Source organism: Harpia harpyja, chromosome 3 (assembly GCF_026419915.1).
Source record: "Harpia harpyja isolate bHarHar1 chromosome 3, bHarHar1 primary haplotype, whole genome shotgun sequence".
Lineage (NCBI taxonomy): Eukaryota > Metazoa > Chordata > Aves > Accipitriformes > Accipitridae > Harpia > Harpia harpyja.
The window spans coordinates 27,903,549-27,921,894 of NC_068942.1; the positions used below are offsets into that span (position 1 = coordinate 27,903,549).

The 18,346-nt window shown below is 37.0% G+C and overlaps 1 protein-coding gene across 5 annotated transcripts in view; it reads right to left on the reverse strand.

Moving 5' to 3' along the window:
* The window catches only part of COL19A1 (collagen type XIX alpha 1 chain), a 199,407-nt gene that overhangs the window by 42,854 nt on the left and 138,207 nt on the right, over positions 1–18,346 (reverse strand). For all 5 annotated transcript variants that reach the window (XM_052781799.1, XM_052781796.1, XM_052781797.1 and 2 more), the window contains 8 exons: positions 13,925–13,978; positions 9,609–9,671; positions 8,780–8,824; positions 7,769–7,804; positions 6,817–6,852; positions 6,660–6,713; positions 5,396–5,449; positions 862–915 (listed from right to left, as the gene is read on the reverse strand). In XM_052781799.1, coding sequence (XP_052637759.1) covers positions 862–915; positions 5,396–5,449; positions 6,660–6,713; positions 6,817–6,852; positions 7,769–7,804; positions 8,780–8,824; positions 9,609–9,671; positions 13,925–13,978 — 396 coding nt within the window. The remainder of the gene's footprint in view (positions 1–861; positions 916–5,395; positions 5,450–6,659; positions 6,714–6,816; positions 6,853–7,768; positions 7,805–8,779; positions 8,825–9,608; positions 9,672–13,924; positions 13,979–18,346) is intronic.

An 18,346-nucleotide genomic window follows, 5' to 3' on the forward strand; every position in this document is an offset into this window, starting at 1 on the left:
GTATTCCTGTTTACATCTCTATTGCTTACTTCAATGCATGCAGCATCTCTTACTCCACATCTCTACAACTCCTCCTGCTTACACAAGTGAATTTGTGCCTTTTATTATGCTGTCCTCTTGTCTTTTACACGCTCCTGCATCATTCTCTGTGATTCTTTCTGAATCCACTACTTCCTATTTTGCAAAATGAGTACATTTTGTCATTGTTCCACAGCAATTTTCTTCTCCTGCCTTTTCATCAGCTCATTTCTTCAAGCTGTTAATGGATTTTATTTGTTTCCCCTGTACCCCCCCACAATGTATAAATACCATAACACATCACACAGCTCACAGTATGCCTGTACATCCTCTTCTCTCCCCTTCTCTACATTCAATATAGACACACATACCATTTTTGACTCTTGCTGATGTAGCTGAATTCTAACTAAGGGATTTCTCCACAGCAAAATACAATGCCATAAAGAGCTTGGCTCACATCTGAGACAGTATAGCTGCCCCAGTGCTCTGCCAAGAGGAATGTATCTGACTGCGAAGTGGGATTTTACACATTAGGCTGGTTAGGACACCACACTGAAAAGGATGTTCTGTGGTCAGGACCTGAACCGACATTTCTGCACTGCACAGATTTAATGTAAGAGCCCAATGCAACCTCCTTGAAATATTACTTAAATTATGAATCTAAAGAGCAATTGGGTTGCCAAATTGGCCTGCAGCAGGCAGGGGGTTGCTGCTTGTACATTTTAAAATCAATTCATAAAGCAGCCACACAGATGCACTACAGAATAATCAAAGGTTACTTCAGAGATGACAGTCTAATATGCTCTAACATATCAAGCTTAATTAAAACCACTTAAAACATACCTTGTCTCCTTTTACTCCTGGGTTTCCTGGTACCCCATGCTCTCCTGGTAAGCCCTGGAATTAAGAAAAATATAACTGTACATTTTTATAGCTATTACCTTACAGATTATCTAAAATTACAGATGAAAATGAGTTTACACTGGATTATTTACTGTGCATTAGTATTGACCCAAAATGTCAACCAGTACAAGTTAATGAATGCTTCTTTAATCAACTATGTGAATAATTTTTCTTGAAATTGAAATGTAATAATCAAGATTATTTTCTGGACCCTATCCGGGCAGAATGGCAGAGACTGACAGGTTTATGTCTTCAATTTCAAAATAATTCCAAGTCTTGAAAATCAATCATTTTTTCAAGGAAGGTGGTAGCAGGTACAAACTTGAGTTTTAAATAAGTCTCATCTTTTTTGCCTATGAAGGGCTGCATGATTTCCTACACTAGTTAATTATTCAAATTTGTACCTTAAAAGCCTCAATGAATTTCTACTCCTGCACATTACTTAATCCACCAAATTCCTGTAAAATGTTTTAGATATTTAATGGACAGTCAAATATTTTCAGCAAAATAAATATATGCCATCCTTTCTTTTGCCTAATCTCATCTTTCACATTTTGATTTTAACTTCAGCATTATCCGTTGCCCTTTTCATGAAGGATTTGTTAGAAATGCAGAGAAATGAAATAGATTAAAATCTAAATAGAAACTGTTTAAATAATAGGGAAGGTTAAATTGTGTTCTCTTATTAGGCTGTAACAAACAGAGAAAAATTCTTCCATAACCCTTCAATGCTATTCAACCAACTATTGTATCAAGCAGTTTGTTAAGAATACCAGTAATTTCCACAGTAAATGATAAAATTGCCAAAACTGAACAGTAAAATCTAAGTATGATACTTAATTCGGAATGGAAAATGAACTTTCCGAGAAAAAGACAAAGAGTTTTGGGAACACTGACATATGAAGGATGACAACATTTTCATGCCAGTAGTGAGGGTTCAACAGCTGTGTGTTCGCTTTCTCTGCTGTATTTTCTCCTTAATACGGACAGACAGCTACTGGTTTCACCCAGCCATCCAAATTAAAAGCATAAGGAAAAAAAAAAAAAAAAAAAAGAAAGTACCTTAATGAAGAATATTCTCCTTATACCAACACAAAATCATTATAAGAATATATGGAAGTTTAAATTTACTGATTATGGATCAGACATTGCATCATACCCTATCTTCTTTTGATATTGACATAAAATATATACAGTCTATCTTCTTTCCTAAGGATTTCTCTGATTTTTTTTTTTTTTTTGGTTGGACCAAGATTAAGGGATATCTTAGGAAAGGAAAGAAGCAAATCTGATCTGCTGGATGACTCTTCGATGATGTATGTGAAAGTAAAACAATTTTCAACCTTTCATAATTTTTATCATGCTACATAAGATGAATTATTGTATTTGTTAATCCATAATGTTTCATCTTCAGAAGATAAAAAAAATGAGCCTGAAACAAAATACATGTTTCTATAATGTGTTTAAATATATGTTTTTATATACTAGAATTGTGTGTACAAAGGAGTCTCCAAGATCATCTATATCTAGCATCTACATATATTATATGTAGTATTTATCTGTTCATAGTGTCACTTGATCAAAGATCCAGCAGAACAGCAGTTTCAAAAGCAGCAATTATGAACTCAAGAGGGATGATGGCAACACAAGCAAACCAGAAATGCAGTATTTCGTTATCTTTCACAGTAAGATTGGGGATCTATATATAAAGAGAAGCACACCAGAAAAGGCTTACAAGCTATTGTTATAGAAGACAGGTAAATTAGATACAATTTAACAAATGCATGCCTCAAGTGAGTAGGAAAATAAGGTATAAAGAAACAGTCAATAAGTAACACAGTACAAAATAATTACATGCAGATTTGAATACTAGTTTTTTTCCCTGCCAGGAGCTGAAGATGCTGTACTCCAGCTGTCACTTATATCCCTAAGAGTTTTAACAGGTCAACAATAAAAAGTCTGCCAGCTGTGTACCACTCAGAACTATATTTTTATATTAATAAAGTATATGACCTAAAAGTCTGTTCAAATTAAGAGTTCTCTTCCACAAACTAGTCTCAAGAGTGTGTGTGGAGAGGCCTAAGACAAAATGCAGCAACGCCAGCTCCTAGATGCTTCTGTTTGTAGAAATAAGATAAAACCCAAACCCAACCCACACAGCAAAGATCAAAACCTCAGTTCTTTTCAGGTGAATGGCTTAACTGCTAGGCTGAAGCTAAGCTCTCCATTGTCTGCTTTTCTTGGTCCACTTCTTGGATCTCAAACCTCCAAAATGGTACTTAAAAACCATTTTATGGTTTATGGAGGAAGGGAGGGAGGAGAACCGGGTGTCACTTGTTAGGTTATGTGACAACACCAGTGTTGTGGACCCAAACCTAATTTCAGTTTACAGGGGGGATTAGGCAGAACATAGTTGCCTGCACACCTAAAAAGAGATTGCGCTATAATTTGGAAAGGAGACAGGCAGCCACCTCCTCAGAAGAGGCCTTCTGCTATACTAGGGTGTCAAGGCAAATGCCCGGGGGACTTTCAAGCTTAGTATAACAATGCCTAAGAGTTTAAGATGTTTCCTAGAGTATTCAGACTGGATTGAAGTTTCACCTGTGCTCTTCCTGCCCGGGGGCACAAGGGTTACAGATGTGCTGGATCTCAGGGGATGCCCCTACCAGTTTGGGGGATCCTGACCAGCCAGCAGACCCATCAGTCTGTTGCCCAGCGGCATAACGGTTACAGGCACACTAAAACCCCCATGAAGGAGGCCTTGACATGCCTTGACAAACCCCAACCGGTTGGCAGATCTCAATGTGGGGCACCTGAAAGCGTAATAACTACAGGCACATTAAAACTCTGCTGAGACCCCCCACTGCCACGACAATCCCAACCCATCAGCTCTGCACCCACAGGCATAAAGGTTACGGGCACACTACATCTCTGGTGAGGTGTCCCGTCCCCCCCGCTCCTCCTGGAGGGCCTCCCTCAACAGGCCATGATCTGGAGGTTCAATAAACCATCTGTATCCTGCTTCTGACACTATCTGACAGCCTGTAGTGGATCTGGATATTGGGGTTTATCTAAGAAGCATTGAGATGAGAGCTTTTACCCTCCTTGATTATCTCACACTCTCATTCGTTCCCTTGTTAAGAGTTATGTTCGTCGGGTCCTGACTTCCCTTTCCAGCCGGGAGATTGTTGCTTGTCTGGGATGGACAACTTGGGCAGCAAGTTGTCTTGGTTTGTGTTGTGCAGCTACCAGTCTCAGGTGCTAGTGGCTCAGGTCCCTGGCAATTGTTTCCATGCATCTCCCTGATCTCCATGACCTTCCCCCATTTCCAGGACCTTTCCTCCAACCAGATCTTCCCTTTCTTTCTGGAGAGAACACCTCTTTCCCTTCAGGAAACCTTCTATTTTGGCACCACTTCTTCTTCTGGGTGCCCTCACCCCTCAGTTCCCACCTTCTAAATTAACTGGAGACCCCAGGATGTGCCACTTTTGTTTAGTCCAGGTGCTATCAAAATTAAAAAGCAGCCCCTACTGTTGCATCTAACAAGTAACAGGCTTCTGCTTGACAAGTCAACTGTTCAGGTTTTGACATTCTCGCATGGACACGTAAACACATATTATCTGCCACCTGTCAGTGTTCACAAACTAAGCTATTTTTCACCTGTGGCAACCATATAATGGCTTTAGGTGCTTTATGACTGTCAGTAAGGCTCTGCACAATTAAATTGGAATATCAACCAACAATCATAAGAATAATCTCTCATTCCACTTTCTGCATAAGTATTTTAGTAATTTAATCTATTAAACAGTAATTAAAAAAGGAGTTTTCTATTAAATTATTTCCAACCAATACTTTTACTCTGGCTAAAGATTTTAATATTGTCTCTTGTTTTAATGGAATCATGTTTTGCTTTGAATATGAGTTTTACTCATAAATCTCACCTAAATTCTAAGATAATAAACATAATTGTTTATTCTATTCACCTTATTAATCTTTACCCCTTTTAAAGGAAGTAAACTAATTCAGAATAATACAAAACCATAGACAGAAATAAGGAAGGCCATGTGTTTAAATCCTTGGGGTACTCTTACTTTCCCCGATCTTCTCATTTTGCTCCACACACACTGTCCTTTCCAGCTCACGATGTAACACTATTAAAACTTTGCTAGAGATCTTTTAAATTTTCACCTACTCCTGTGAGATAAGAGTGATTTTTGTAGAGCTAATTATCTGTGAATCAGACAGATTAGTATTATCATTCTTACTTGTTCAGCTGGTAACACAAGGACAAAAAGAACACAAGCAAATGGCAGAACTCTATCCTGCGGCATCCCATACTACTGTGCTTCAAGACCTGATTGCTATAGTACCACGCACAAGAGGAGCACCTATGATAACCTCTGTGGTACTGCTTCACCGGCTAACTGTTCACACACCATGCTTCTCCAGGTTGGTGAAACTGCACAATACATACAACTTCTCCTGGCAGTCCCCTGGGTCCGACAGGTCCTGGAGGTCCTGGCAGTCCCTGTGAAATGATATAATACACGCTTGAGGTTAAAGTCAATACACCTGTTGTAATTTGGTGTAAAGAATTCTCATATATAAATAGATCAAAACATCTGGCATTAAGAATTATCTTCTACATGGAGTAAGAAGTACAGAGTTTGCTCATTCTCCCTTAATCTAATGTTTAGTCCAATAAATCTTCAGGACTGATACATACAAAATCTGAAGTATGTATACAAAGCAAATACAAATAAATACAAAAGCACTACCTAAAGGGAAAGACAAAACAAAAGGAGTAAATCAACATTTCCTCCCTCAAGGGAGATATCTAGAAGAGATTTTTTAACTATGTGGTTGGTGTTCCTTCTCTTTTTGGAACAGATCTCATCAGAAGGACTCCAGAGCACTGAAAGAAAGGGGGATTGAAATGTAGAGATAAAAGGATGACTTGGTGGAAACCTAATGATCCTTTGGATCTCTATGAGCCTCTTCTGGAAGGTATACAGTGTGAGGGTGACCTAGATTTCCACTGCAGTAACAACAATTATTTCAGTAGCTCCTACCAAGGAAGGACATTAGCCTCCAAAGAGCAGTCTAAGGAGTTAGAGTGACAAATCATTTTTAAGACCACAGTTTCATGGACCCTGTAGCTGCATCTATTCCCCCTGGGACTTCTTTTGACAATCTAAGGAACTTGGGTACTATCACATCCAACATGTACGGTATTGGGTGGAGGTTACATTTTCACAGTTTCCAATTCTACCTTTATTTGATACAATTCAAGGCATCATGAGAGATTCTCAAGAACACTTGTGCTTCAGTTACTTTCTTCAAAGAGAGGCAATGACTACTGTGACGTTACCTGCAGTCTCATAGGATTAAACATAGGAACCACTAACGTACTGGCAGTGGTACCCCCTGCCTCACTGATGGATGAAGAGAATACACCCAGCTACTGGTGGATTTGTAATTGCAAAATGGGTACTCATATTCTTGAGTGACCAAATAACATTTGAGCTTTGCATAAATATTCCTTGCTGACTGATACTGAGATCAACAAGAGTTTTATGAACTAAAATAGCCATGGTCCATGCACAAACTTTTGATATAAACTATTTGCATTCTCTGCCCTTTAATACTAGCTAAAGAGTTGATAGCATTCAGAATCCTCTTATACAACAGCATAGAATGTAATGGCTGTTAATACCACTAAAATACCTTTCACCTACCTTTGATCCTGGATTTCCAGTAAGACCAGGTGGTCCAGGGTCTCCTGTTTCACCCTAATGATATTGTTTGAGAAAATAAAAAAATCCAAATTTACTGTTATGTCCCCAGTATCATCTATGTACCCCAGTGATGTATATAGTACAAGTCAAAAAATACCTTATTTCCTTTTGATCCCTCCATTCCAGTTTCTCCCTGAAAATAGCAGGTACAACCATAAGAAGTTAAAACTTTAACTTAAATAAGAGTTTAATTTGCTACTTTAAAATATTATAATATAGTTTACAAACTTAACAAATATTGAGAAAGCATTAAAGAATTTCTGATGCCTTCTGCAACCTCTGAAAAGCATTCCTCTTTCAAACTAATTCTGTTTGCAGGTTTTCCTAGTGTTTTAAAGAAAAATTGTTTGAAAACACCACGTTTGCTTAAGAGCTTCTCCAGTCTAAAGCCTATTTGTTACCACTAAGTCTCTACTAGTGACACAGTATTCATCTCCAAACCCACACATTATTACAGTATGCCTTATTTTGGTCATTATAATATGTTAATCACAAGTATCTGAGCAACCTTCAGTTGTGTATTAAACAACATAACTAGCTTTTGTCAAATGTCATAAGAGAGGACAATAGTTAATTAAAAATAAGCAACACATGTAAACTGACTTTTACAGAATAAGTGTTCTGAAAATATCCCCCAAAATAAAAAAATTATGCACATATAAAATGGCTATAGGAAAACCGCCTGATGTTAAATGCCACACTGGAAACTGGTAAAAATTAAAATAATGCAGTTCAGCCCACATACAATTTTGTGCAATAACTTGTGTGAAAGAAAGAACCTTCAGGGAACAAAAAACGTGTGTACTTTAAACTCAGTTCATGGACTATACCAACTACAGAAATGCTGAAGAACAGGGCATTTCTGTTTTTTATTTATAACCTGTGTGGACCTGATACATGTGTAAGAAGGAGACAATACATACGCTATCCTACGTAATCACTGAGTCTAATGAAAGTGTACAAAGAAAAGAATTACAGCATGAATACAGTATGAAAATCATATCAAATGTAAATTATTCACATCATCAGTTCAAAACAGCTATACTTACTGGATCTCCCTTGTCCCCTTTTTCAGAAGGCTCTCCCTATGGAAACATAGGGAAGAGGTTAACACAGATTTATTTCAACTGGTAAATAGTACATATGCCAGGTTTCTGTGAAGAGTCCTTGAAAAATGTTGGTGTTTTTTTTTTTTTTTAAACCTATATAAAATAAAAGTATGTGGACTACAAAAGTTTACTTGACAGATGATGCTGATTTAATTGCAAGACCACGACATGCGTGATCCTTTCAAGCAGGAGCACAAGGGAGGGTCAGCAACGTGAACTAAAAAGAGCGATGCTGCGTACAAATCTGACAAATTCTCAAACACAAGTGCTTTATAACACACAAAATCATGAATCTGTCATATCGACAGAGTAAAAACAGTTTCTGCCTGCATGAAAATGGTTTATACACAAGGATACGACCAAAGAAACCAACTGGAAGCTTAACAGCTGAATAGCAAAATGCCTGTTATTCAGTAGATGAAGAACTGGGTACATCACATGTTCCTAGAAAAACACAATACACACCTATTCCCCAGTAACACCCCCGCCCTGCCATCTTTCTGGAAAATTTAAACTTAAACCAAAAGATATTAAATTAGGAAGTTTATTTATGAATTTTAATAATTTAAAGACTCCTGTTTTTTCATATAGATATTGAAGATCACATTCGTAACATGAAAAAGTATGAATGGCGTCTAATTCATGAGGCAATCACTGGTCATAAACTTATATAAACATAATTTTAACCTGGTATTCAGTAAAAGTCTGAATGTGTTTAAAGTTAAGGACTTTGTGAGCTGTTGGAACAGGGAAATTTATTTGCGTACGAAAATACTCTCTCAAGGAGGGGCTTGAGTAAATTACTAAGGACATTGAGAGACTAACAGCTTTTCCTATGCCCAAATATATTTTCTTGATCCTAAGTATATTTTCCAAGATTTGATTCATAATCAGTACATTCAGCCACCTTCTACTATCACACATAAGCACAGAAGTAAGGACTTAATTTACCTTTTCTCCTTTTGTGCCGGTCATTCCCAATTCTCCTTTTTGACCCTTTTAACAAAAAAAATTATATTTAAAACCTTTTATATTCTAACAAATGCAAATAAACTCCTCCTCTCCTTCAACTGTACTTTGTTCTGTGTAGGGCACAAAATCTTAGCTTTTATCGCAATGGAAATCTGAGCTTTAAACATCTGCAAATTAATTTAAATGACTGTTTTCTACAGCAGATCTGCAGGCTTCTCAATATAAAACATTGTCAATCCTGTGACACATCCAGAGCACTTGGATGCCTTTTAAACTTGGAAGAAGAGAGACAATTGTTAAAAATTCATTCCAGTGTTTAAACAGGACAGACGCCTACAAACGATACACTGTCATATGGTATGGATTCAGAATTTGACCTCCACGTAATTTTTAGAGGCCAAGTGTAAGTATTTTTGCTATAGCAAGTCCTACTGTTACAGAGAAACTGCTTTAAATATTCATGATTTACTATTAAAAATATTTTCTGAATTTCAACATTTAAGAGTCTTTTCTCCCTAACTGGCAGGCCAGCTCATTTGACTTCTCCTCAATGTTATAGAAACCACATACAATTCTTCCTGCATTTTCCCTTTCTGGTTATCATGTATTAGAGGAGAAAGACTCATGTGCTGCACCTGCAGGATAGCATGAATAGTTGCATATTGGACTACACAGATCAAAGAGCCAGTTGTATCTAAAAAATCTATTCCTTCACCATTGTGATAAATCAAAGATACTGCGATAAGGGTGGCAGAGCCAGGTTAGATAGGCACTTAGAAATTTCTCCAAATTAATCCAAAATGCTTACAACATCTCCCTTCTGGCCTTTAGGTCCAGGGGTCCCAAGTAATCCTAGTAGTCTTGCATCACTCTGCGAAGAAATATCACCACAAAGATCAGAGAAAAGAACATGTCACCATTTATTTACAGTTACAATTTATTTACCGCAACAATTTCACGTAATTTACCAGTATCTGAATTCAGAAGTCCTCATTTACTACTAGAAAGGGATACTAAATGCCCGTGCAGTACATCTGAGTAATGTATTGCAGCAACACATCCTTTGTCATGCGTTCATACTCCAGTCAGACTAGCAGAAGGTGAACAAAAGCATAAAAGGGAAATGTCTATGTTGAATACTGCTATGCAAATCTGTGATTTTTTTTGGTCTTAACTCAATGCAAAGAATGTATTTTTCTGCTCATTATTACAGTACATTTCTGAAGTATGTTAAAAAGAACAGTAAAAATCATTTCTCTCATATGACAAAAACACAAGCTTTTTACTTTTGAGCAGCATGAAATGTAAAATAGAACTCATTTAAGTCTACTACAGCAGTGAGAGAGAAGGAAAGGGAATGCATATGATCAACAGGCTCCTCACACTGCTTCTCAAAGAAAACAGACAGATTTGAGGACCAGGGGTTCAGGTTGTATACTTGCTCAGGTATTACTGCACTGCATCTATTTACTCTTCCGTACAAGGTAAAGACACAATAAAATACAAAGCAAGCTGTTTCCTCTTCACAAAGCCAGGCTCAGACTACCTAAGGGGAACATGTTTTCTTTTAATGATAATGGAAAAAGCAAATAACCAATGACCCTGAAAAATGAGCTCGAGCGTGGACCCAAGGAGTCCAAGTCCTAGACCATCTGCCGCTGAGCTGAATGGGAACCCTGAGCAAGCCAGCTCCCCTTGCCAAGTTCCAGTTTCCGTACCTCTAAAATGGGAAAACATCACGACGAATAAAAGTGCCATGTACCCTCTGTTAATATTTTCAGAAGTTGATAACTGAATATAACCTGAATAAAATTCATAATTATTTTATAAATGTTAATGTCCTGAAGGATCTTCAGTGTTTAGGGTTAGGGCAGTGTTACTACCCTAATTATCAAAATGAGCTCCAGAGCAAGAGGCAGATACCCGAAGAAGGGAACCTGAGTATTGCTGAGAAGGAGCTGACTACTGCTTGACTGAGAACAATCTAGATGTTTGTTATTATGAGCATACTAGAAGTTATGATTTATTCTGAGCTGTGCATTTCTTTTACATACATGGAGGAAAAAAAAGGTATTAGACCAAATAACTACTTTTATGCACTTTGCATATTTATAGGTCATTTGCTCTTTACAACAAAATATAAGTAAAATAAGCCAAAGAAAAACATCTTAGAAAAGTGATAAAGAATTATTCAAAAATAATCTATAATTATTATGAATTATAATGATTTTGATACATTTCCCGAGCAGATCATGATGTAGTTTCAATTGTTTCGTGTTGCAGTTTCATTTTTATTTTTACGAGTTGAAGAACATTTTAGATTAAACTGATCTGTATGCCCTTTCCAAAGATGTTTAGAAGCAGGTTTGACTGAAGTGACCTTATATCTATGTACGGAAAACTGGTAAGTAGGAAAGATGACAAGCAGAGGCCTTGAAAGCCCAGGTAAAGGATGATAACAGAGGCCTGCGAGTGTATAAACACAAATCATGAGGCATCATTTACCAATCACTGAAGGAATGTAACCTACAGAGCAGGGCAGAACCAGTTTCTTGGCATAACAAAGAGAACAAAATACATGTATTGAACACACACAAAGCATCTAATTTACTCTGAAAGCACAAAAGACACAACAAGAAGGAATATAAAGGAATATAAAAATAGTCACACGCCTTGCAAGAACAGGCACAAAGGAAGAACAGTGAGGGAAGAAATGCTCCAGCACTGTCTCCCCCCCTGCCCTTAAGAAATCAGAAGAATCACAAATAATCTGCTAAGAAACAGAGAAATTATAGAAAAAAAGACATTATTAATTATGATGGGTCTTAAGATCTCTCTCATCGATCCCCCACATGTCTTGGTAGCAGTTTCTCATGATTCCTAGAAACACCAATGCAAAGAAGCCATGCTAATATCCTCAGAAAAAAAAAAGATGTTAAAATCTCTACAGCAACAAAAATGTGGTCACAATTTAAACACTTTAAAAAACAAAACTGAAAGAAGACCTTGTGAGATCCTTGAGAACTTGCATAAAATGTTGGAAAATGACAAGACCGTTTCCTGTGGTGTAAGGAATCTCAAAAACCTCAGAATATCACTGAAATATCATTTTACAAATGCAAATAATTGAGGCACATTGCAAATTATATACTGGAATGTGAAGGATTGCTTGGTACCTCCAAGGTGCAGTGAACAAAATCAGCACTTATCATACCACATAATAGTGTGGGGAAAAAAGGAAAGTTACTGGTGCATACACCTGCCTTAATGAATAATCAATGGCAAAGCAGACAAGCTGTCCTTGTCTTCGATGACCTCTTTGATGTCTTAGTCTTGTCCTTGATGGGAATATCCCATTCCCATCATAAAATGTATAGAAACTAATACGTTTGCTGTAGCAGTTGGAGACTTCAGTTGACTCTAGGAAGATCCAAACAGGTAGTTACAGAAAATTTGCGTATGTAAAACCTGCTACTCGAATCAGAAAGCCATCTCCTCTCTCATCTGAAACCAAACAGCATTTCCTTGTTGAACAGTTAATTGCTCATGACAGAGTCATTAAAAAATTCAAACTAGACAGCTGAAGGAAGAAGAAAGTTGGTAAGCTGTACAGGATTTAAAAGATGATTAATTTATAGACACAGAGCAGCTGGTCTACATTTTTTCCAGAATATTGTGAATTAGGAAATATAAGACACCTTAGGAATTCTTAAGAGTCTTATAATGATAAACCCCATAATTTTTGGAGACAGATGCTTGCCAGTTCCTGAAGATCACCACTGTTTGTATTTCCTCCTGCAGAATTAACCTTAAAGGGTCTATCAGGGTAAAAGAGATTAATAGTCCAGAGGTGGGGAACGAGTTACAATAAATATGGTATTGACAGAGGGAGTGGGGCTGATATCAGTGAAAGCTGTCTTTGGCAGGAAAAAGAAACTGGTAAGAAAATGAAAGGTATAAAACCAAAATACAGAAAACTTCAACACATACATACGAAATGGCAGACCTGAACCAGAAACTAAGTCTCCAGGTATGAAAATGGCCCTGTCCAGGACAGCATATAAAACTATGCTGAATTCCTAATGCATGTTCTAAGGTGCTATATATTGATTTGGAATGGATTAAATATCAGAAATATCAAAGAAATCACTTCCATGATAAAGCAACTGGAAAGACATGTTTGCCATAAATTTCACTCCAGAATCCCTACTCAAAAAAGGATTTTAGTACTCATCTGGGTATGTTATACAAGAAAAATGTCCAGAATTCACCTGCTCTTTATAGTTTGTATTTTAATATTAAAAGAAATGCACGTCTTCCAGGCTTGACCTGCATGACTTAAGGTGTGATACACACAGTGACCATTGTATTAAGCAAATATTCCTGTAATAGTGCTTCATCAATCTTTGAAATATGATTTTCTAATCAGACAAGTTACATACTCACTTTGGCATTAATTAAGAAAACTTGTGTGAACTTTGAATTACAATCCCTTAGAATGGCAGACACTACCACCACTTAAATGATCTGAAAAATCTGTGGTAAGAATTTAAGAGCTCTGTCACATGGAACACTGTCCTACGCAATTTTAACTTTTTTCAATGAAGTGCTTGTAGCTGCAGGACGTTCTATAATTAAGACAGTATTTTTATTAGTCTATAATAAAAACATCAGGACAATTCTCATGGATTGCTAGCAGATCTTTTAATATTATGTCTCCCTGTCTTTTTATTCTACTCTTAGGATCACAACAGAGTAGGTCAAGAAAGAAGAAATGTCAAGTATGGTTTAGAGCAATGAGGTTTAGAAATAGGGAGCTGGTGCTTTACGCTAACAGCTAGGTGGTCCACCCACCTCCTTTTTAAGTTATACCAGGCAAAAATATGTGAGTAGAAGATGGGTGGGAGGTAAGACACATGGCAGCAGGATAGATGACACAGTAGGTATGTGACTGGAGTGTGGCCTGAGCCTCTACAGGGACGCAGAAAGGGGACAGGGAAGGATCTACCGTTTGGATTAATTTGGAATGTGGTTCACAGGGATCAAAGGTGTGGTCATTCCTACCTTACATACTTCTTAGTCATAAACACACACACACAGAGACACTATATGAAATCTCCATACCTCATTGTAATGCTTGTTCAATGAATCCAGAATTCCTTTTAGTCCAGAAGGACCCTATATGGAAAAACATCCACCAGAAGGTCATTTTAATTTAACTAATGTTATGTTTACATACCTGTATTCAAAGAGCAGTGGTCATGTAAAAGGGTTTAGATTTTTTTATTTGATTATACAATAAATTATTTTCTGTAAGTTCATTATATCTTTTTTCAGGCACAGTGGAGAAGGAGAGTGAGTTTCTAAATCCCTGAGTTTTGAAAACTGGCAACTTCTTTTGGAGTGAATCAATCTTGCAGAGAAGGCAGAGGTGACATCCATATCAATTTTAATATAAATCCCTTCTGGTATGAGCAGCATCTTTGTTCTGCAGCATTTTAAAACTCTTTCCACTAACTCAAAGCACAAGTTTTGATGTAGAAGCAGCTCCTAGTGTAAGTAAACAGCGAGATTTTTAATTTGAAGTACAGAAAGTGAAATTGAGGAATTCCAGAATTCTCCAAAAGACTGATTTCCCAGTTCTGTTAGCATTGCAAGTTTATACTTAAACACACACCTTTCATCGAGAATTTCAACAATGGAGAAGGAACTTCCTACACAAATGTAGGCTTAGGATGTAAAGATTAAAACACATGTGTTTGGGAAAAAATAAAACATTTTTAGACATAATCTGCCATAAATCATATCCTCAGTGAGATTTTTAAGTGTTGTAAATCAGGGCAGAACACAAAAAGTTCAGTCAAGATCCTATGAACTAAAACTCAGTTAAATTTACAAATTAGCATAGTATCTCTCTTTAAGTTGAAATTTTCACATCATGCAATGTGAACTACAGCCACTCATGATGGCTATAAGAAACATTTGACTACATTAACAAGATTACAACATACTCGATTAAGTCACTTGGTCTGAATGACCTGCATTTAACAGAAACAGGGCACAAAGGCAACTCTCCTCCTCTGGGGCTTTTTAGAATTACAGACAATTTACCCTCTGCAGCTTTTGTGTTAGTGGGGAAAACATAGCTGGCATACATGCACCCTAAAGATTGCTTTAGGAAATGGAATTCTATTCAGTTTTGAAAACGGTTGTTCCTCAAAAAAATGGAGGTTGTTTATCAGTCAAAGATGCTATGCCAGTGATTAGGCAGAGTTTTTATCGCACATTTCGATTTTGTATATGGTCTTTGTTAATCGTTTTATGTGCACTGTTATTGTACATATATCACACAACAGAAATATTCTGCTGTTACGCATTGTAACAAGAAAACAGCTTTCTACACTTCCAATCTGATGGCAAGTAACTAGTAAAAGAGAGGCAATTGCAAAGTTCCCATGGAGTCTGAAGGTACCAAAACCTAGGAAGTTGGTAAAGCCAAATTAAAGTCAAATAGGCAAAAGTTATTAAAAATGATGGATAGATCAGTAAGACCTGGCAGAACATTATTGCAGCATACAAGAACAAGACAGGCGTGTTCTGAGACATCATCACTACATTAGGAAATATGATCCTATGTATTTTACTGTGATTACATTGTTACAGAAAGATAGTGGTACTTAAATATTAGGGGACACTAGGAAGATTTGGAAGCCACATGAAACATCACAGGAGCCTCACTCCCTCTTTATTTTCCAACACTGGAAGAGATAAAAGGCCATAGATTTTTCCATTCACTTTATTTTAAAAGTGAATTGTCACTTCAAATTTATGTTGAAAAATAAGATAAACATAGTCATGATGTTTTGACTGAGATGCTCACTCAACTCTCATTTCTGAAGTTAATGGCAGAATTTTTACTTCGATATCCATATTAAAGATGGCAGTCCAGAACTGGGACTGAACCGTGATGACACTGCCTACTTATTAGATGTCTCAACTTCAATGCTGTAACCCTGCAGTGTTGAATCCTTGAATCCAGAATCCTTGCAGGATTCTGTCATCCTGCAAGCAGTCAAAAATAAAAATTTATTCTCCCTTCTCTTTGCCACCATGTTGTTTCTTTTACTGTTTTTCCACAAATGAAACTGCTGCAACCACACAACCCAGGAAGGACTGAATACTGTATCTGCCACCAACTGCAACCTCTCAGATATTATTTGTACATCAAATAAATAATTTTTGACAAATGGAAAGCCTTTGTATATGTCATGGTTTTGAAAAACAGACATAACCTCAAAAAACCCCAGAACTGTCTCATGACAAAGGCAGTCAAGGGGAACTTAAGGCATTTGGGTTGCATTCTTGACTATGCCACAGCCTTTGTGTTACCAGAGGTAAACCACCTCTTTGGTTTTAGTCTTTCCATTTTCAAAAATTGACATGAAATTAATGATTTTATCTTTCCATCATTCTTTCTTAAATAAAATTAATAAAATGAGTGTACAAGAACAAAAAAATACTTTTATTCAAGGGTGTTTTCCTAAACTCTAGTCTCTTTCTTCCCTTATACACTGTTTCTCTCCACTAATACAGCTGCATAATCTACTCTGAAGTCTCTACAGACAAAAAAAAAGAACCAGTAGTATTGGTTTGCAAGTGGAGAAGCAATGGAATTAACAGGAGCTGAAGAATTATCGTACAGGCCATTTCTAGCTTTTGAATGAGAATTTTGCACATCTGCCACTTTGAAGCTCACTTGAGCGGGGTTTCTTTTTTAATATTAAGTTGTGTAATTGAGACAAGTGAAGCACACAGAGAGTACAGTTGTATGAATAAGAAAAGAACTGAAAATGCATCCTGCTTGTTTTCCAAAATTACAAACAGGTTTCAGATGTTATTTCTACAGACAAGGCAGGAATAGAAACACAGGTGCTTAAAAGTAAATAGCTCCAAACTGTGAAATTACTGGGTTTATAATGTAGTTTTCTCCCTTAACTTCTATAGTTCATTTGCATTTCTGTAAAGATGAGACTGCTGAAAAGGTCTACCCAATCTCACAGTCCATGCAGTAAAATGTGTAAGAAGTAAATTGCACTGGTTGCATCTCAAGAACAGGCCATTTTGGAGAACACAGCACTGCAAGTGACTCAGTGTGATCTCTTTATCCATCTATTTCAGATCTGTGCCTGCCCATTAAAATAAAATACTATTTTTCTGATTACTATAATGTAAAAAATCGTGAAACTCATCAGTGCAGATGTGCAATATTGTGTAACTATTCCAAAGAGCAAATGGGAAGAATGATGAAGGCATGACGTCTGCCACAAAAGAATACATTAAATAAATTACATTTTGATATGCATTTTAAAAACTTAAATGCACAGGAACAAGCAATATGACCGACCGTTGCCAGCCATTTCCATCCTACCACATAAGCATTTCCAATATTGACAATTTTCACTTATCATTGCTTTAATTTTCTATTTATTGTAATTAATTGGTAACATTCATTCACTTTCAAAATACTGGTAGAGGAATGACAGTATTTCCTGAGGCAGAGGAAATTAGATTTCCAAGGCAAACTGCTGGCTACTTAAGATAACTAGTTTGGTGGCACTAACATACACACTGAATAACAAGAGACCAAAAGTGCATGGAATTAAATGAAGAAATTCAAGTAGTCCGTGCCTCACATGCAACACAAACAAAAAATGAAACCCTATTTTAATTTAAGACTTTAAGGAGTAACACGAAGCTAATCTTCCAAGCAAGAATAGTTGTGAAGATAAAAGATATGAAGTTCAGCCCCTTGCAAAGATAAATGATGAACTGAATGATGAGCTTCAAGGGCTATAGCAATCGTGAAATAAATCTATTCTGGTTGCAAACAATAACACTGGATGTGTTGGTAGAAAACAGCAGGTTTAAGAGGATGAATAATCGTGATTGCAGTTTACTAACCTGTGAGTTAGCAGACCTAAAGTTTCTTTCCCACCTCTGCTACAGACAGCTTCTTGGACAAGATGGTACTTGGCCACATCAGGTAGTCCTCATGTTTCCTACCTTTAAAAACCAGTACTGATAGCACTTCCCTTCTGCCAAACACCACCAGGCAGAAGTCGTGCTCAGAGTCACCCCAAAGCATGCTGTTATACCGGTGGAAGTCTGTAGCACAACTCTAGCTTGGCACTCTTTATTTTAAAAACAATCTGGTGTCCCAGTAAAATGGGAACTATCAAGAAATGGAATTCCTCCAGTCATAACAGTTCCAGTAGAGACAGAGAAAATTGGGACAGAAAAGATAAAATTAACCCTTAATGGAGAAACCAGTAAAACTCTTTTGTCTGTCCTCTAGCCCACCTATGTAAATAGAAATACTGGGCTGCTGATTCAAGTAAAAGTAAAAATAAAAAAAACCAGCAACCCCCCCCCCCAACCCCAAAACCTCCCACGACTGACCATAATACGTAAAACAGTGCCAGACATCACACAGCTATTTTCTAAGCAGGACAAACAGAAAAATAAATGATCTCCTCTTAACAGAGC